The sequence below is a fragment of the Marmota monax genome, unplaced genomic scaffold (assembly GCF_021218885.2).
Source record: "Marmota monax isolate L192 unplaced genomic scaffold, Marmota_monax_Labrador192_F-V1.1 WCK01_AAM20220418_F8-fsc00129, whole genome shotgun sequence".
Lineage (NCBI taxonomy): Eukaryota > Metazoa > Chordata > Mammalia > Rodentia > Sciuridae > Marmota > Marmota monax.
The window spans coordinates 45070-61379 of NW_026693811.1; the positions used below are offsets into that span (position 1 = coordinate 45070).

A 16310-nucleotide genomic window follows, 5' to 3' on the forward strand; every position below is an offset into this window, starting at 1 on the left:
CATCACTATGATTGTGCATGGGCAACAACCAAGAATATTAGCATTTTGCTTTAGCAAACATGTATCTGAGTAATCCTGGGCCAATTGTGCAATATGTGAACATATCACAAAAGTATAAAATGGAGTGAGAGAACACTTTGTATGAAAATGAGACGTCGAGTTTTAGTCTTTAACATTCTATGTTTGACACAGATGTGTTAAATAAATATTTAAATTTTTTCATGCTTTTAGAGCTATGGGAAGAAATGTTATATTAACTATTTAAAATACAATATAAACTGTCAAGTCTGAAAACTCTTCTTTTTCCTTCACCACTTCCTCAACACACTGAGCCTTAATTGTTCAGTTTACTTTGGGAAACGGGAATGTCTACCATCTATATTTCAGACATCATTCTTATGCCACAGTTAGTTTAACTTTATCTTCTTAAAGTTTACCTAAAAGATAACCAAGAGATAAATATAAAAAATTTCTTTTATCTTTTGCTATTTCAAAAGGACCATTTTTTTTAATAGTGTTTATCTCCCTTTACAGGTTCATGTGGAGTATTTTTTTGCATGGAGATGGAGAGGGGTTTTTGGTTTGTTTTGCCTTTTAACAAAAGAATATAGTATCTTATAGTTGTCATTTTCAGATATTCTCATATCTGTATTTGGTAACATTTTTTCCCCAAAAGGTATAAAATGTATCTTTAAAAAATAAAATATTCTGGAGTGGCTTTAGAGAACTTCATTGTATTTTCCATAGGCTACTGACTTTTCAGATTATAGTGAATCTTTTATTTAGTCTCTTTTCCAACTTTTGATGTGGAAAACACAAGCCCTGTGGCCATTTATGAACAATACCTGTTAAACTTGGTTTTAGACAATTTATACATCTGGTCAATTTCTTTTTATCTTTATATTTCTTAATTCGTTGCTTTTTCTTTTATAGATATAAAGTATAAATTTTCTATGGTATATGTGACATGTGCATTTAGACTAAAAATACTTAATAAACACTCATTTTGATAACATGACTACCTGTAGAAATTCCTATTCCGGTTTCTTTTTTCTGGAGTTATTATTGATGGTTTTGTATTCTTGAATAGAATTTAGAAATATATTTATGAATACGACCTCTTTCTGGTAATATACAAAACTAAAATACATTTCAGGTTTGTTATTATAGAAATCAAAGCACTGCTTTATCAGTTTACTTAAACCAGAACGTTGAATCCAGGCAGACAAGCTTTTAACAGTGAATTTCAAGAGCATACTAGCTGATTTTTAAAGTGAACCAGAAAATACTTCATTAATGGTTTCTATTTCCCAAGCCTTTTCATGTAACATTTTCTAGATGAGTGAAGTTTTAGAGCCATTATTAATATTTAAAAGATAATATACATAAAACTTCACTCAAAGTGGATCAAGGACCTAGGAATTAAACCAAAGACCCTATGCCTAATAGAAGAAAAAATAGACCCAAACCTTCACTTGTCATATTAGGCCTTGACTTCCTTAATAAGACTTCTATAGTGCGAAAGTTAAAATCAAGGATCAATAAATGGGATGGATTCAAACTAAAAAGCTTCTTGTCAACAAAAGAAACAATCAGTGAGATAAATAGAGAGCCTACAGAATGGGAGCAAACTTTTACCACACACACATCAGATAGAGCACTAATCTCTAGGATATATAAAGAACTCAAAACTCTTAGCATCAAAAAAACAAATAACCCAATCAATAAATGGGCCAAAGAACTGAACAGACACTTTTCAGAAGATGATATACAATCAGTTAACAAATATGAAAAAATGTCCAACATCTCTAGCTATTAGAGAAATACAGATCAAAACTACTCTAAGATTTCATCTCATTCCAGTCAGAATGACAGCTATTAAGAATACAAACAATAGTAAGTATTGGTGAGGATGTGGGGGGAAAAGGCATACTCATACATAGCTGGTGGAGCTGCAAATTGGCACTGCCCATATGGAAAGCAGTGTGGAGATTCCTTGGAAAACTGGGAATGGAACCACCATTTGCCCCAGCTATCCCACTCCTGGGTCTAGACCCAAAGGACTTAAAAACAGCACCCTACAGGGACACAGCCACATCAATGTTTATAGCAGCACAATTCATGATAACTAAATTCTGGAATCAACCTAGATACCCTTCAGTAGATGACTAGATAAGGAAAATGTGATATATATGTATATTGGAGAAGATAATGCTAAGTGAAGTAAGCCAATCCCAAAAAACCAAATGCTGAATGTTTTCTCTGATATAAGTATGCTGATTCATAATGGGGGTGGGGGGCATAGCATGGGAGGAATGGAGGAACTTTAGATAGGGCAAGGGAAAAGGAGGGGCCATGGGGGTAGGAAAGACAGTGGAATGAGATGGACATCATTACCCTAAGTACATGTATTTCAGACACAAATAGTATGACTCTACTTTGTGTACAAGCAGAGACATGAAAATTAGAATAAATTTAAAAAATACATAAATATTCATAAGACCCAAGAACCTAGATATACTCAAGAGAATCAAACTAGAAATAGTTTCAAGAAACATGGTTTTCTGCCCTTTCTCTCTAGCCTTTACTTCCATTAAAATTCAATTCTTAGATATCATGTATATAGTAGTTTATAATCTGAGTCAGCCAACTCTTAAGTATCTGTAATGTTCTTAAATATCAGTCAGCATCCATTTTTTTCCTGTGAACCAAAGAACTTTTGGTGCTTTATATTTCTATTACCATATTTACATTTTCACTCTGAAACAATGGTTTCCAATGACCTCATTCCCTCTGATAATTAGTTTGTCAACTGTAGAAATACATCTTATGTTTCACAGAAGGTGCTGAAGAGGAAAAATCTTTGCACGGTCATATCCCAGATCCTCTTCCAGAATTAAGCCCACAGCTCTCCTTCTTACTGATAGGAGGCACCCGCATATTTCTGCACCTCTGTGCACAATGGACTCCCTCATTCAAAACAGGAAGTTCTCATGAATTGTTGTCTCTGGGTATGATCACCTAACCTAAACTCACAGCCCAGAGAGTTAAAAGAAACTGTCAGAGTATCATATGCCTTAACATTATATGACACACTATCTCAAGATTCCTACTAGAACCCACATTACACCATCTTTACATAAGAGCAAATATCTAAACTCCATAGCAACTCACAAATAAGGAGAACCCAGTGTGATGTTATAGCATGCTGGACTGTGAAAGACTAGTTACCAGGTTGTATATACTAAAAATCTCCTAACTGATCTCTAGGTTCCTGTTTCCATGGTGATTTTACACAGTGCAGACCTTTCCCTTGATACAGTATAAACAACAAGACACACAAATTAACAAAGCAGAGCCATTTTAATAACTTCAGATTCTTTACTGAGGATTTTTTGCTAATCATGTTTTATATACTTTGTATATTTGGGGATGTACGTCACAAAAACACATAAGATAATCCACATTATATTTCATTTTTTACTGTGATCTTATTGAGATGGATAATGGATCAGATTTTCGTAGCCCTACAGCATTATTATTCTTTACCTGCTCATATTTTTCTTAGATATAACCTTCTACTTTTCCATATTAATCATCTTTTAAAATAATATTGGAGCATTCAGATAAAATATAACAGGCAAGAATGACCCTGGTTCCATAGTCTCCCATCTTAGACACAGATGGGGATTTCATTCCACCTTGAAGCATGTTCAAGTTCTATATTTTTAAATATACATTTTCTTGGTAGATACTAATCAATGTGTGGAAATCCCCCACAATATATTTTTGGTGTCCCCAAAAACATGTTTGTGATTTTTTTTTAAAGTAACATGTGTTCTTCAGTACATAGATTAAGGAAGCAGCATTCACATCCTATTTGACATTTTTACTTATTAAAATTATCTCTCAGTTTCTTGTCCAAATCGTGTTAAATCACAGTGTGTCAGCTATTTAATTATAGGTTCCAGCATTAGTCGTGAAATGGTTAATCACATTCTATATGTCTGTGTGTTCTCTGGTATTTTTGGTTAGTGTTTTCTTCATTCCACATAACATATGTTTTAAAAGACATTCATTTTAAAGTAGGATCACATGAGTAAGACATAATGGGTAAATGTGACCCTTGCCATTCTACAATCAGGAATATTTTATACAGAAATTAGGAAATGGGTCCTCTCTTTATCTAAGATATGTGGTTCTGTGGTCATACATTTATACATATGTATGTTTAAAATTTATGAATTACAGGTTATCAAAGAAATAAAGTAAATAGTAGTAAAACTTTTGAAAGCCATTTAACTTTTTTAATTATTTAGAAGACATTTCAGGATCTTTTTGTCTCTGTAGAAATTCATTATTGTTTGGACTTCACTGTGCAAGTAGAAAAGTGACTCAGCCTATAGAAATTGGTTGATTTATACTTCATTTTAAATAAATCTCTTTTGTCACATTTTTACAACTCTAACTTAAACATTTACTTTTAACATTGGACATAAAACCTATATTCCATTCTCTAAACCCAGTCATTTAAAACTTTAAGTTAGATTCTGGGTACATAAGCATTTAGTATTTTAGTGTTCTAGATACCATCTCAGTGTCTGTTTAAATACTCTGTTTCTTGGGGCATATTATTTTCAAATATATGAAAGAGAGTCAGGTGATAACATTTGGAAGTAACATATCTATATATTTTTAGGTTAATGTTCGTTTCATTTTTGCAATTTTGGAAATACTAATACTGTTTAAGTTTTACAATTATGGTTACCAGTGTAGAATAACAAATTTTGTAAGTTGTGTTTGCTGAAAGGTTATTTATTTTATGTAGCTTCTCATAAAAAAAAAAAAAAGAGTTTGAATGAACACAATTACTTGCAACAATTGTGTTTAGTTTCTGAGAAAATGTTTCATTGGTTGAAAAGACATAGTTGCTCCGGTATGATTTTTTAGGGTGTATATTCTCTTTTCCTGTTTAATACCTCTGAATAGTTGTGGGTTCTTTTTTTTTAGGGCAGCCTTTTGGTTTCCATGGTGATAATTTTTCAGATCCTGACACTGCTTTCCACCTGGCATTTCCAAGCCAAACCCCTTGATGTGTTGATGTCACAGGTTTTATCTTGCATTAAAACTAAAATTGAGCACTGTTTGAATATCTCTTTGTTTTAAAGACAGTGCATTTTCCCATGTTTGTGAAGTTTTAAGGCTGTCACGGTCTATCTATAATTTGTTGCTAATTCATATTGCTATTCCTGTGTTCCTTCCTGGGTGAAATAAAGGTAAACTGCTCTGCTGCATAGGCCTAATGCTGTCAGCTCCTCTACAGTTATCCCAGGCTTTCCAATTCCCTGTGACTCTTCTAGCATAGTATACTCTATGTCTTTTACCTATTCTTTAACAAAACTCCTTTAGGAATTGCTGTGTAAGAATGTTTAGAACTCTGGAAACTTATAAGATTTACAAATGAAGCAGATCACTTTCCAGTATTAGTCTGACAGTGACTCAGATCATGTTTCAGCATGTACCAGGGAAACCACATACAGTCTATAATCTTCATTGAAATTCCAGTCTCGAGAATTCATAACCATCACAGAACTCTTCCACCTAGTAGAATACTGTCAAATTATGTATCAGGAGACAGGTCTTTAAGGACATGTACTGAGAATGTCAGCACATCTTTCCAGAGGCTGAGAAACAAAACCTACTTGAGCTTGAATATGACTTCAAGTTAGAGATTTAGAATGTAGTGGGATTCCCCAGCTCTCCCTTAAACCTCACATTCACCTTCCAAACTCGCTTGCAACGTCTACAAATTTTACTTTGCTTACATAGCAAATATACAATAAGGTAAAGCTACAGCACAGTACTAAGCATGAATCAGTAAGCAATAAAGGGAAGCTGCTATTTACTGGGAATATGTTTCTTCAACAAATATTTACTGAGCACCTGCTGAGTTCAATGTACTGAGATTACAACAGTAAACAACCCAGACAAAAGCCTCTGCCCTCCTTAAGTTTATATTCCAGTGGAGAAGGATGGTAAGTGCTATGCCCAAAGGAAAAGCTGGCTTCCTGTGGTAAATGGATGCTGTTTGGATATTAATTCCTATTGGATTTTTTTCCCTATCTCCCTTTCCCTCAAGTGAACATGTATGCACATATGTGCATGCACATATGCACACTTTTTTCTCATAACTGCATTCCTTGAGCCTAGTTTGTAACAGGGCCCTAGGAAAGAAAGAAGAAAAGCCAGGGAGAAAGACTAATAAAGATATTGAAATCCTTAGGATTGTTGTATGTTGAGCTAAGAGTAGAATATGGACTTAGTTAACATCTTTGAAGTAAGAGTGAAGCAGTATTCCTGGAAAAAAAAAAATCTGTTAACATCATAAAGGTTGAATTTGAAGAAAGACTTTATTCGTGGGAAAATATTTTTTTTAGATCCTGGAGAAAAGAGGATATTTGAGTGGATTTGGGAAAGGGCAGGATGATCTACAACATCTAAGTTTATAGCATAAAAATCTTGAGTTAGAATGGGGAAGGGGATAGACTGAGTTTAAGTGGTTTGTTGTTCTTGTTGTTGTTTTTCCCAAGTTCAATATGACAAATGGTAAAGTTGAAAATAAAATGAGATAATGGAAGAGATGGGTTTGGTTAAGGGAAAACAGTGATAAGATTAGACTTGTCTTTATTCATCTAGGAAAGACCAATGGAATAAATTCGATGTGTAAGAAATTAAAGTTTCTGTTATTTGAAACTCTGAAAACTTTATAAAATTCCTTTGCTTGTAAATAACATGAAATATAAAAGTCTATCCTACCTTCAGAGATTTCTTCACCAAGCCCCATAAAGTGATCACTATAAAAGGATTTATTTTGAAAGTTTGTGTGCAGTGGCCCATGCCTACAATTCCATCTACTCAGGATGCTAAAGCAGGAGGATCACAAGTATAAGGCCACACGGGGCAACTTAGGAGACGCTGTCTCAAAATAAAATGAAAGTTCTGGGGATGTGGTTCCATGGTAAAGCACCCTGAGTTTAATCCCCAGTACAATAAAGGGAGCAGGGGAAGTTATAGAGAACCTTTTGCACAAATACTTGGTCATCATTCTCATTCTCTCTTAATCTTCTTGGAGGAAGACGTCTGAGAGATGTGTTTTCTAAGAGGGAACAAAGATCACTTTGCACATTTTGATTTAACACAAGTGCAAAGGTGAATTTGGGACTTGTAATAAGACAAACATTTATGAAATTCAACAAAATATTATCATAAGGGGCTGGGGATGTGGCTCAAGTGGTAGTGCACTCGCCTGGCATGCGTGCGGCCTGGGTTCAATCCTCAGCACCACATACAAAAAAAAAAAAAAAGATGTTGTGTCTGCCGAAAAACTAAAAAATAAATATTAAAATTCTCTCTCTCTCTCTCTCTTAAAAATAATATTATCATAAGCTTGTTATGTGGAACATTCATATAGATAAGAATTAAAATGACTGAGCTATTTAAGGTAAAAAACATTTATGTACTAACAAATTATAAAATGCTGTTGACAAATATCTGAACCTTTTAAAATAAGTTCTTATGTAATAATTATCATTACAGTTAGCTGATTAAACTTATCTACTTACAGATGTGCCAAATACTGGTGTAAGCAAACCTAGAGTTTCTGACACTGTCCACCCCAACAACTATCTCATCAGGACAGAGCCAGAACAAGGGACCCTCTACTCACCAGAACAGACATCTCTCCATGAAAGTGAGGGTCTGTTGTATTATCTTTTAAGTATTAGATTTGCTTTCAATATTTTCTTTTTGAAAATGAACATCAGAACTGTATAATAAAGATATTTTCTTCTGGTTTCATTTCTGTAGGATCCTTGGGTAACTCAAGAAGTTCAACACAAATGAATTCTTATTCTGACAGTGGATACCAGGAAGCAGGGAGTTTCCACAACAACCAGAACTTGAGCAAGGCAGATAATAGACAGCAGCATTCATTCATAGGATCAAACAATAACCATTTGGTGAGGAATTCAAGAGCTGAAGGACAAACATTGGTTCAGGTAAGCCAAACATATCAAGAGCCTTATAAATAAGTACCCTCCTCGCTGAATACCTTTTACAGCTTTCCCTTACTAAAAGTAATGCTGATACATGCAATTTTTAATTTATAGAATGGATAAAGTAGCAGAATCATTTTATACTATTTGAGTTACAGTGTTAAGGAATTTTTAAGCTTAAAAATCTAAAAGTGTGTTTATTCCAGTTAATTAGCTCCTATTAATGAATTCTAATACATTCATAGGCAAGATAGAATGATTCTTCTATAGATAAGAAGTTTGGCTTGAGGAGTCCAGAGGGACCGTTAAAAGAACTGGATGGAATTTGTAACATGTAGTTTGCACACATTTTAACTTTCTAATTATTCCCTAATTTAAAATTCTATCTTTATTGCCTTTATTTACTAAACTCCACATATTACCTTCTCTCCATAGCTATTACCATTCCAAAATTGTGAACTCACACACATTAGAGGTCTTAGAGCAGGTGTTTCAGCAGACCAGTTGCTTATGGCACCTGGAGACAAAGTACACATCCGCTTATAACATCCAAGGGTGTACAAAGTCCTTATCTCATCCTGCTTCTTTTCTTATTGTTACAATGAAATGTGGATGGGGTTGACAGCAACTGGACTTTAGCAATCACTCAGGAGATAACCAAGCAGCCTGGTCCTGGGTTTATCATCTGGAGCCCTATTTTCATTTCTCAGTCTGCTTTCCTTCTTCCCACGCCTGTTCCCCTCAGCCATTTCTTCAGTCCAACTACAATTTTTCTTCATTGTTACGCAGCAGCAGGAAAGGTATCTGATGCCCTTTGTGTTTATAGGAGTCTACAGATTAATAGTAAAATGATCCATGGCAGAAATGTTCATTTTCCATTTTGGTCTTTTCCAGCTGAATAGGCCAAGATCCAACAGAGACTTTGAGCATTCTTCCCACTGGAATAGATAGGAGGGTGCCTTTATTGCATCCCTTTAAGTCTATCAGCTAAAGCCAAGTACTCATAGATCAGAGGAGGTAAAAAGAAAATAGAAGCTACTCTTGAGCTAAAGGAATAAACGAATGTGGCTAGAGCACCTGTGCAGCCAAGCTGTTCTTTGAAGTAAATTCACAGAGGAGAGCACTGTGCCTAGACTCAATCCAAACATTCATTTATTCCTTGTCAAAAGAACACATTCATGTTATTAGCAGGGCCAACCCATAATGACTAACCATTTATAAACACTCCTCTAGCTACATTTAGAATGATGTCTTCAAAAAATTCTTTCTGTTTTACAAAAATGCATAACCTTGGCCAAACTTTGATTCACAGGGAATTAAGTAAGTATATTTCTCCAGTGATTCTTCATACTCATGAGTTATTCATGGCACTTGGAACAAAATGTCCTATGTGTTGTGAAAAATGCATAGGCAAAAGGGTAAAAAACAATGTAAAGACAAGAACAAAAAGAATATTAAATGTCTTTATATTTCTTTTTACTAATTTTAGGATTCACATTAAATCGCCAAAAAAAAAAAAAAAAAGACAAAGTAGAAGAAATGCACAGTGAAGAAAATTAAGATCTAAGATCTAGCTCTAAAGCATAAAGTGGAAAAGAAATTTGGGTGCCTAAAATAAATAGTGAATTCACATTCTGTAGTGAGCTGTGTGCATTTTTTCTGTAATAACAATGGACACAAAACCCTGGATAAACCCATTCTCTTTTCTCCCCCCTCTCATCAGCCATCAGTAGCCAATCGGGCCATGAGAAGAGTTAGTTCAGTTCCATCTAGAGCACAGTCTCCTTCTTATGTTATCAGCACAGGCGTGTCTCCTTCAAGGGGGTCACTGAGAACTTCTCTGGGTAGTGGATTTGGCTCTCCGTCAGTGACCGACTCCAGACCTCTGAACCCCAGTACATATTCCTCCACCACGTTACCTGCTCAGCGGGCAGCCTCTCCGTACTCACAGAGACCCGCCTCCCCAACAGCTGTGCGGCGGATTGGGTCAGTCACTTCCCGACAGACCTCCAATCCCAACGGACCAGCCCCTCAATACCAAACAACCGCCAGAGTGGGGTCCCCGCTGACCCTGACGGATGCACAGACTCGAGTAGCTTCCCCATCCCAAGGCCAGGTGGGGTCATCGTCCCCCAAACGCTCAGGGATGACCGCAGTACCGCAGCATCTTGGACCTTCACTGCAAAGGACTGTTCATGACATGGAGCAATTTGGACAACAGCAGTACGACATTTACGAGAGGATGGTTCCACCTCGACCAGACAGCCTGACGGGTGAGTAAGAGGTAGCAGCATTGCATAAAGCCCAGGGAATCATTCCTGCAACTACCACTGATACAGAATGCTAATGTGGGGGAAAAAAAAAAAAAAACTCTTGTTTTTATTTGATAATTTTTATACTATAAATTTCAGGTTAACTTGTGTTTCAGGCTCTAATCCTTAATGCATGAAATCATATACATTTATATCAGCAGAAATCTTTTGCAAATGTGTACATTTTCCCCTTAAAATATTAAAGCTTAAAATGTACTTATTTTGCATTTTAGAATTGGTTGGAATTATAAGCTGTATATTGATATTTTTATGACAGATTTTTCACTAGCCAGACCTATCCCTACATATACCTATAAGCTGTGTTAAAATGTTATCAGAATATCTGTTTAAATATTAAATTTTTCCCTTAGAAACGCTGTACAGTGTGGACTAAAATGTGGATTTCACTCCCTGCTGCCCTGATTTGGGCAACTCAACAGGAAATGTACAGAGCTCTTATGAATTGTGTTTAAATGCTATTCCAGTTAAATCAGAAAGGCACAGGACCTTGATTTTATACCTGTACTCTTCCGGGTTTTTTTTTTTTTTTTTCAAAGAATTTCCCACATGCTGTAAAAACTATTCTTTTTAATGCACTGAAATTTGTCTTTAGTGTTGTCAAATATATTTTAAAGTAATAAATACATAATGGTAAAAATGAAAAATAAACGGGAAAATATGAAATGAGAGGTGGAAGTCTCAATCTCCTCTTTCACCCTCACCCACCAAATCAACCAGTTTATGTGTCTTCCAGGATGTTTACATACATAAATATATACATTACATATGAACATGAATATACATTGTGTTGTATTTTCTTTATACTGATGGGATTCTGTCATATATGTCTTTTATTCCTTGTTCTTTTTGCTTAATCCATTTATCCCATTGTCTCAGTTGTGGAGTACCTCTTGAAAAAAAATTGAGCAGCAACTATACCACTTATGGTAAATTTGAAATAATTATTATTTTTAGGGGCCTGTTCTTTTGAGAAAAGAAATAGGTGAATGATTACAGCATTTGAGAAAAATATATATTTAAGTATATGAAAATATATACAAGCTCTATATTATGATTTCTAATCTATTTTAATGTACCTGAGTGGATTTCATTGAAATATTTGTAGAATTGAAAACCTGGGACTTAATGGGTTGACAGGTATGAGAATTCTACCTCATTCTTTCTTGATAGATGCATAGAACTCCTTTCTTGTATACGTATAACTTAATCAGTTTCTTATTAATGGGCTTTTAGCTTCTTTGTCATTCTTAGTTGTTAGATATTATGCAACATACACTCTTCTTCCTGCATGTTTTGCATAGATACTAGGATAAGTATGGGTTCCATTTCTTGAGGTAGAATTGCTGTTTCAAAATATGGGCATATTTTTACCTTGAGAGAGTATTGAATTGCCTTCCGAGAAGGTTGCCTGAACTTGTATTTTCATCTGTAATTTGAGTGTACCTGTTTCCCTACACCTTCACTAGCTCTGCATACTGTCCAGGATGTTCATCTTTACCAATCTGGTAGATAAAGAGGATGTTGTAAATGAATGGCCTATATTGGCTCTGACTGAAGCGGGATATTCCATGTGTTTGTCAGCCATTTTATTTCATCTTTTCTTAAAACCACAGGCTCAGAACAATCTCTTTTCTGTTTTTGTAATTTGTAAAAACTTTTTTATAGTTGACATAAATTGTCCCCTTGTAATATGCTTCTCAAGTATTTTTTTCTATTTTTGCTGAGGCATTTTGGGGTTTGGGTTTTTTTTGTTGTTGTTGTTGTTGTTTTTTATATACTTATAAGAATTTCTAATACTTTTTTTTTACTTTTATTTCCTAATTCTTTACATGGTAAAATTAGTATCTTTTTTTCTTATACCATCTAAGAAATGTGAAGCCTTTTTGAGATTCTTTTAATTGAACAATTTACATGAAGAATATATATTGAACTTACATTTGAGCTCAGAGAAATTCCTAGTGGTACAACCACCTCTTGTCTATTCTACCACCAGAGGAGTGTAGTTAGCTTAGATGTTTTCCACAAAGAATGCCTCTGAAAAGAATGCAGCAAAAGCATGTAGTAATCATTTATAAAATTCTACCTCCCAAGGAGACCTTAAAAGATAAATAGTTCTGAGGTCTTCCATATTCCCCCCATGGATGTGTAGAAGGGCCATGTTGAAAGCCCTGCTTATAGGAGAGTGATGCAGAGACCTGGGCAAGAAGCCAGCACATAAAGACATAAATACATTCTCCACATTTAACAATGGGGGGGTATCTTTAAAAGACCTATTTTCTGACATAAAGGTGAGATTAAACTCTAGACTTCAAGGAAAGAAAAAAATACACTAGATAGAGAATATAAATAGTGAAAAAAAAATAAAATAACTATATGTGTATATATAGTTCACATTCTGTAGTGAACTCTTTGCATTTTTTCTGTAATCACAGTGGACACAAACCCCTTAAGGAACCCATTCTCTTTTTCTCCCCATTCTCATTACACTTCAACATATAAATTAGACCTAGCCCCTTACTCAGTTTTTCTAGAAATAACTATAGTCTTTTAAAGAAGCAAAGAGTTTTTTCAAGAGGTCCTAGAGAAGTTTTGCTTCCTGCCACCTGCCTGTTCCTAATATAAATCCTAATTTGTGAATTGCTTTCTTATATTCTAATTTCAGAAAATGATGTGCCTGCCATTATATTTGCAGTCATTCTTTATTTCAAAGAATTAATAGCCTGATAATTGATACACCTAAAGCAGTATTTTATAATAAATTTAGGGACTTGAATATTTGTTGATTATAATTTAAATGATTATACAATACATATAAAAACTTCCAAAAAAATTGACATATGCCCTAAAATACTCATTTGGGGATAATCATAGCATATTAAGAGTTTTAAGGAAAGAAAGAATGTTTCAAAATAAATTTATGTTTATTTCTGATATTTTCTATATGAAGGTTTGAAATCACATGGAATATGTACAATGTAATTGGTAAATTAATATGTATTAGTGGGATTGCAAATAGAAATAGTTGGTCGAGTAAATAATATTGTGGAGTATCTGTGTTTGCCATTATTTGGACGGAGGGAGAAATAGGTTATTAAAAATTAATTTATAGAAATGTTTATGAAAAAGTATTTCTAAAACAAATTGTACAACATAATTACTTCTATCTTAGTTTCAGTGAAACCAAGTTACAGTGGGCTTTCTATACATATTCATTTTACTTAATCTAATAAAGGGGCTATGTCATTTTTTAAATGCTCATCTACTGGTCTGTGTATGTTTTAAAGACATGAGCATGTAAACAAAAATAGTCGTTATATTTAGAGTGATTTTAGTACCAAGAAAGTGCTACATCTCAGTATAATTTTGACTTGTTTCTCATTACAGCTTGTCACACATATTAATTTTATTAATAATGCTATAATAAGCAAATATTTGCTGGTAACTTTTTATACTTGTAAATGGTGAAGAGCTGATTTTGACTGGGTACAGTGGCATCTGTCTGTAATCCCAGTGATTCAAGAGGCTGGGCCTGCCTTGGTGATTTAGGAAAGTCCTCAGTAACTTAGTGGGATCTGTCTCAAAATAAAAAGGTCTGGAATGTAGCTCAATGGTAGAACACTCCTATTTTCAATCACCAGTACCCCCTACCCCCAAAAAAATATTCATTTTGTTACTTTTCCTATGAAATCAGAGTAAATGTTCACAGTATTTTTCACATAACATGGATTCCTTTGAAGAATTCAGCCTGGTGTCCTTACAGAGTGAGTATACAGCATTCTGAGAAAGATGCAGAAAGCTTTGTTCTTACTTCACATCAGAGTGTGCTGGTGGGAGTTCAGGGGCTGCTCAGCTGACCTGAACATCTGGTCCTAGGCTTGCCTCTGCCCAAGTGTGAATGATGTTCAGTCTTCACTAAATCAAGAGTATTTGTAGAGCTGGGGATGGAACTTAGTGGTAGAGTGCTCACCTAGTAAGCAGGAGGCCCTGGGTTCAATTCCCAGCACTATCACCAAAAAAAAGTATTGATGGCTCTATGGAGTATTCCAGTCACCCATCATACTGATGGAATTGCCAAGGACTAGATACATTCACCCATCCACTTTATGTCACCATTAACAAAAGCATTTCCTACACTTTTGTCTGAGATCCTCATGGGCTTCATAAGGAAATAGAGCTTATTCATTGCTGAATAGAATATAAAATGTGCCAGTGAAGAAAAAGCTAAAATCTTTGAAATTCAGACAGTTTTGTAGCCTCAATTACTATGTCATCTCTAGAGGTATATCCGCTTCCATGACCTTCCCTGGCGGGCTAACCTTCCTGATATTTTGAAGGGTCCAGTGGAGTCTAAGGCTTCTCATACACTGCTTGTCATTGGTCCTTGAGGCATGGTCATGTCAGTGTGGGGGGTATATGGAAACACTGCCCTGTGGCTCCCTATAGCCCCAGGGAAGTAGCTCTCTGCTGGGAGTGGATCACATTTCCCTTCAGGCTCTGTTTTCTCAGTTGTGAAATGAGAAGGTCTGGCTGGATAATATCCTAGTTATGAGATCTTTCAAAACTGTGATCTTCATTTTAGCAAGTCGGAACCAGTGCTAAAATCAACATTGTTTCATGTAATTTCTTCCCATGTCACATTGCTGTCCAGGGTAGGTAATAATCATTCACTTTAGAGACTCTAAGTATTTATTAACTTCCTTGCCACTCCTCACTAAGCAACATATAATTATCACTCATATTCAGGCCCATTTGCTTTTAATTGTGATTTGATTAACTAAGCTAAAAGGATGAGAACGATTCTATCTTTTTATAATTACTGTGTTAATTATTTGCCATCTTTTTTAAAGCAAATGTGTGCTAACTGACTTCAGATATGTTTGTAATGTTTATACTTTCTCTTGCTTATATTTGGGTTATAACCTTAGTTGATATTCTAACTTAAGTAACAAATGTGCTCGCTAATACTGAAAAATCACCAACTTTTGAGCATCATAATATAGAATACACTGATTTACTTGTTTACAAAAAGAATGTTCGTTTTTGAAATCTACCTATTCATCATGAGTTCCTTATGTAAACATTAGCCATTAGCAGTTTTAATCAGAATACTTTAAATGACTTAAAACTACTGATTTTATACATTTTCTTTATACTAGAAAGAAGCTTAACAAGAATCTGTATGTGGGTTCCTTTAAAAACAACAGTTTTTGGTTTGGTTTCATTTGGTTTTGTTAAAAAGGTAAAAAAGATCCTTTTCAGTTTCATAAGCATGATAATTAGGTATTCACACTGTTGAGTGAAATGTGCCTCCCTCTAAAGCTCGTCATGATGTCAGCACATTACCTATCTGACGTGAAGGAGAAAAAAAAGAAAGTGATAGCAAATAGTAAAATAATATTCCTAATAACAAATGTTTTTAGTTTACTGATAATACTCAAATCTTATATCGTAAAATTTCCAATATTTTCCTATAAAAGTCATCTGTGAATTAGTAGAGGTGTATGTCAAAACAGTTTCTAAGCATCCACTGTTTTTACAGTATGTACTTTATATAAACACTCTATTAGGTCACATGTAGAGGTATGAGATTCAGTGTACCCTGCCTCCTAAGAGCCCATCTTGCATTTAGTAAGATGGAGCAGGTCTACAGGGCTGGAAAAGAGGGTGTGAACCATTATTGGGTCACTTAACGATGGGATGCATACTGAGAGATGTGTCTATCCATTTTGTCATTGTTTGAACATCATAGAATGTACTTACACAAATCAAGACAGCCACAAAGTCACTAGGAAGTATGATCTGTAGGAGCACCATGGTATTTGGTCCGTCAATGACCGAACATCTTTATGCAGCATATGATTGTATATTTTTAAATGAATATTATATAATAATAAGAGGCATTCTTTATTTGATCACCATTATA

At 34.8% G+C, this 16310-nt stretch overlaps 1 protein-coding gene and 1 non-coding gene across 4 annotated transcripts in view; both read left to right on the forward strand.

Moving 5' to 3' along the window:
- The window catches only part of LOC124105151 (plakophilin-4), a 99592-nt gene that overhangs the window by 33893 nt on the left and 49389 nt on the right, over window positions 1–16310 (forward strand). For all 3 annotated transcript variants that reach the window (XM_058584923.1, XM_058584922.1, XM_058584921.1), the window contains exons 3-4: window positions 7867–8057; window positions 9778–10327. In XM_058584923.1, coding sequence (XP_058440906.1) covers window positions 7899–8057; window positions 9778–10327 — 709 coding nt within the window. In that variant the 5' untranslated portion in view covers window positions 7867–7898. The remainder of the gene's footprint in view (window positions 1–7866; window positions 8058–9777; window positions 10328–16310) is intronic.
- Window positions 15636–15740, forward strand: LOC124105181 (small nucleolar RNA U13). Its single transcript, XR_006855662.1, has one exon. It is a non-coding gene; the product is annotated as a small nucleolar RNA U13 (small nucleolar RNA).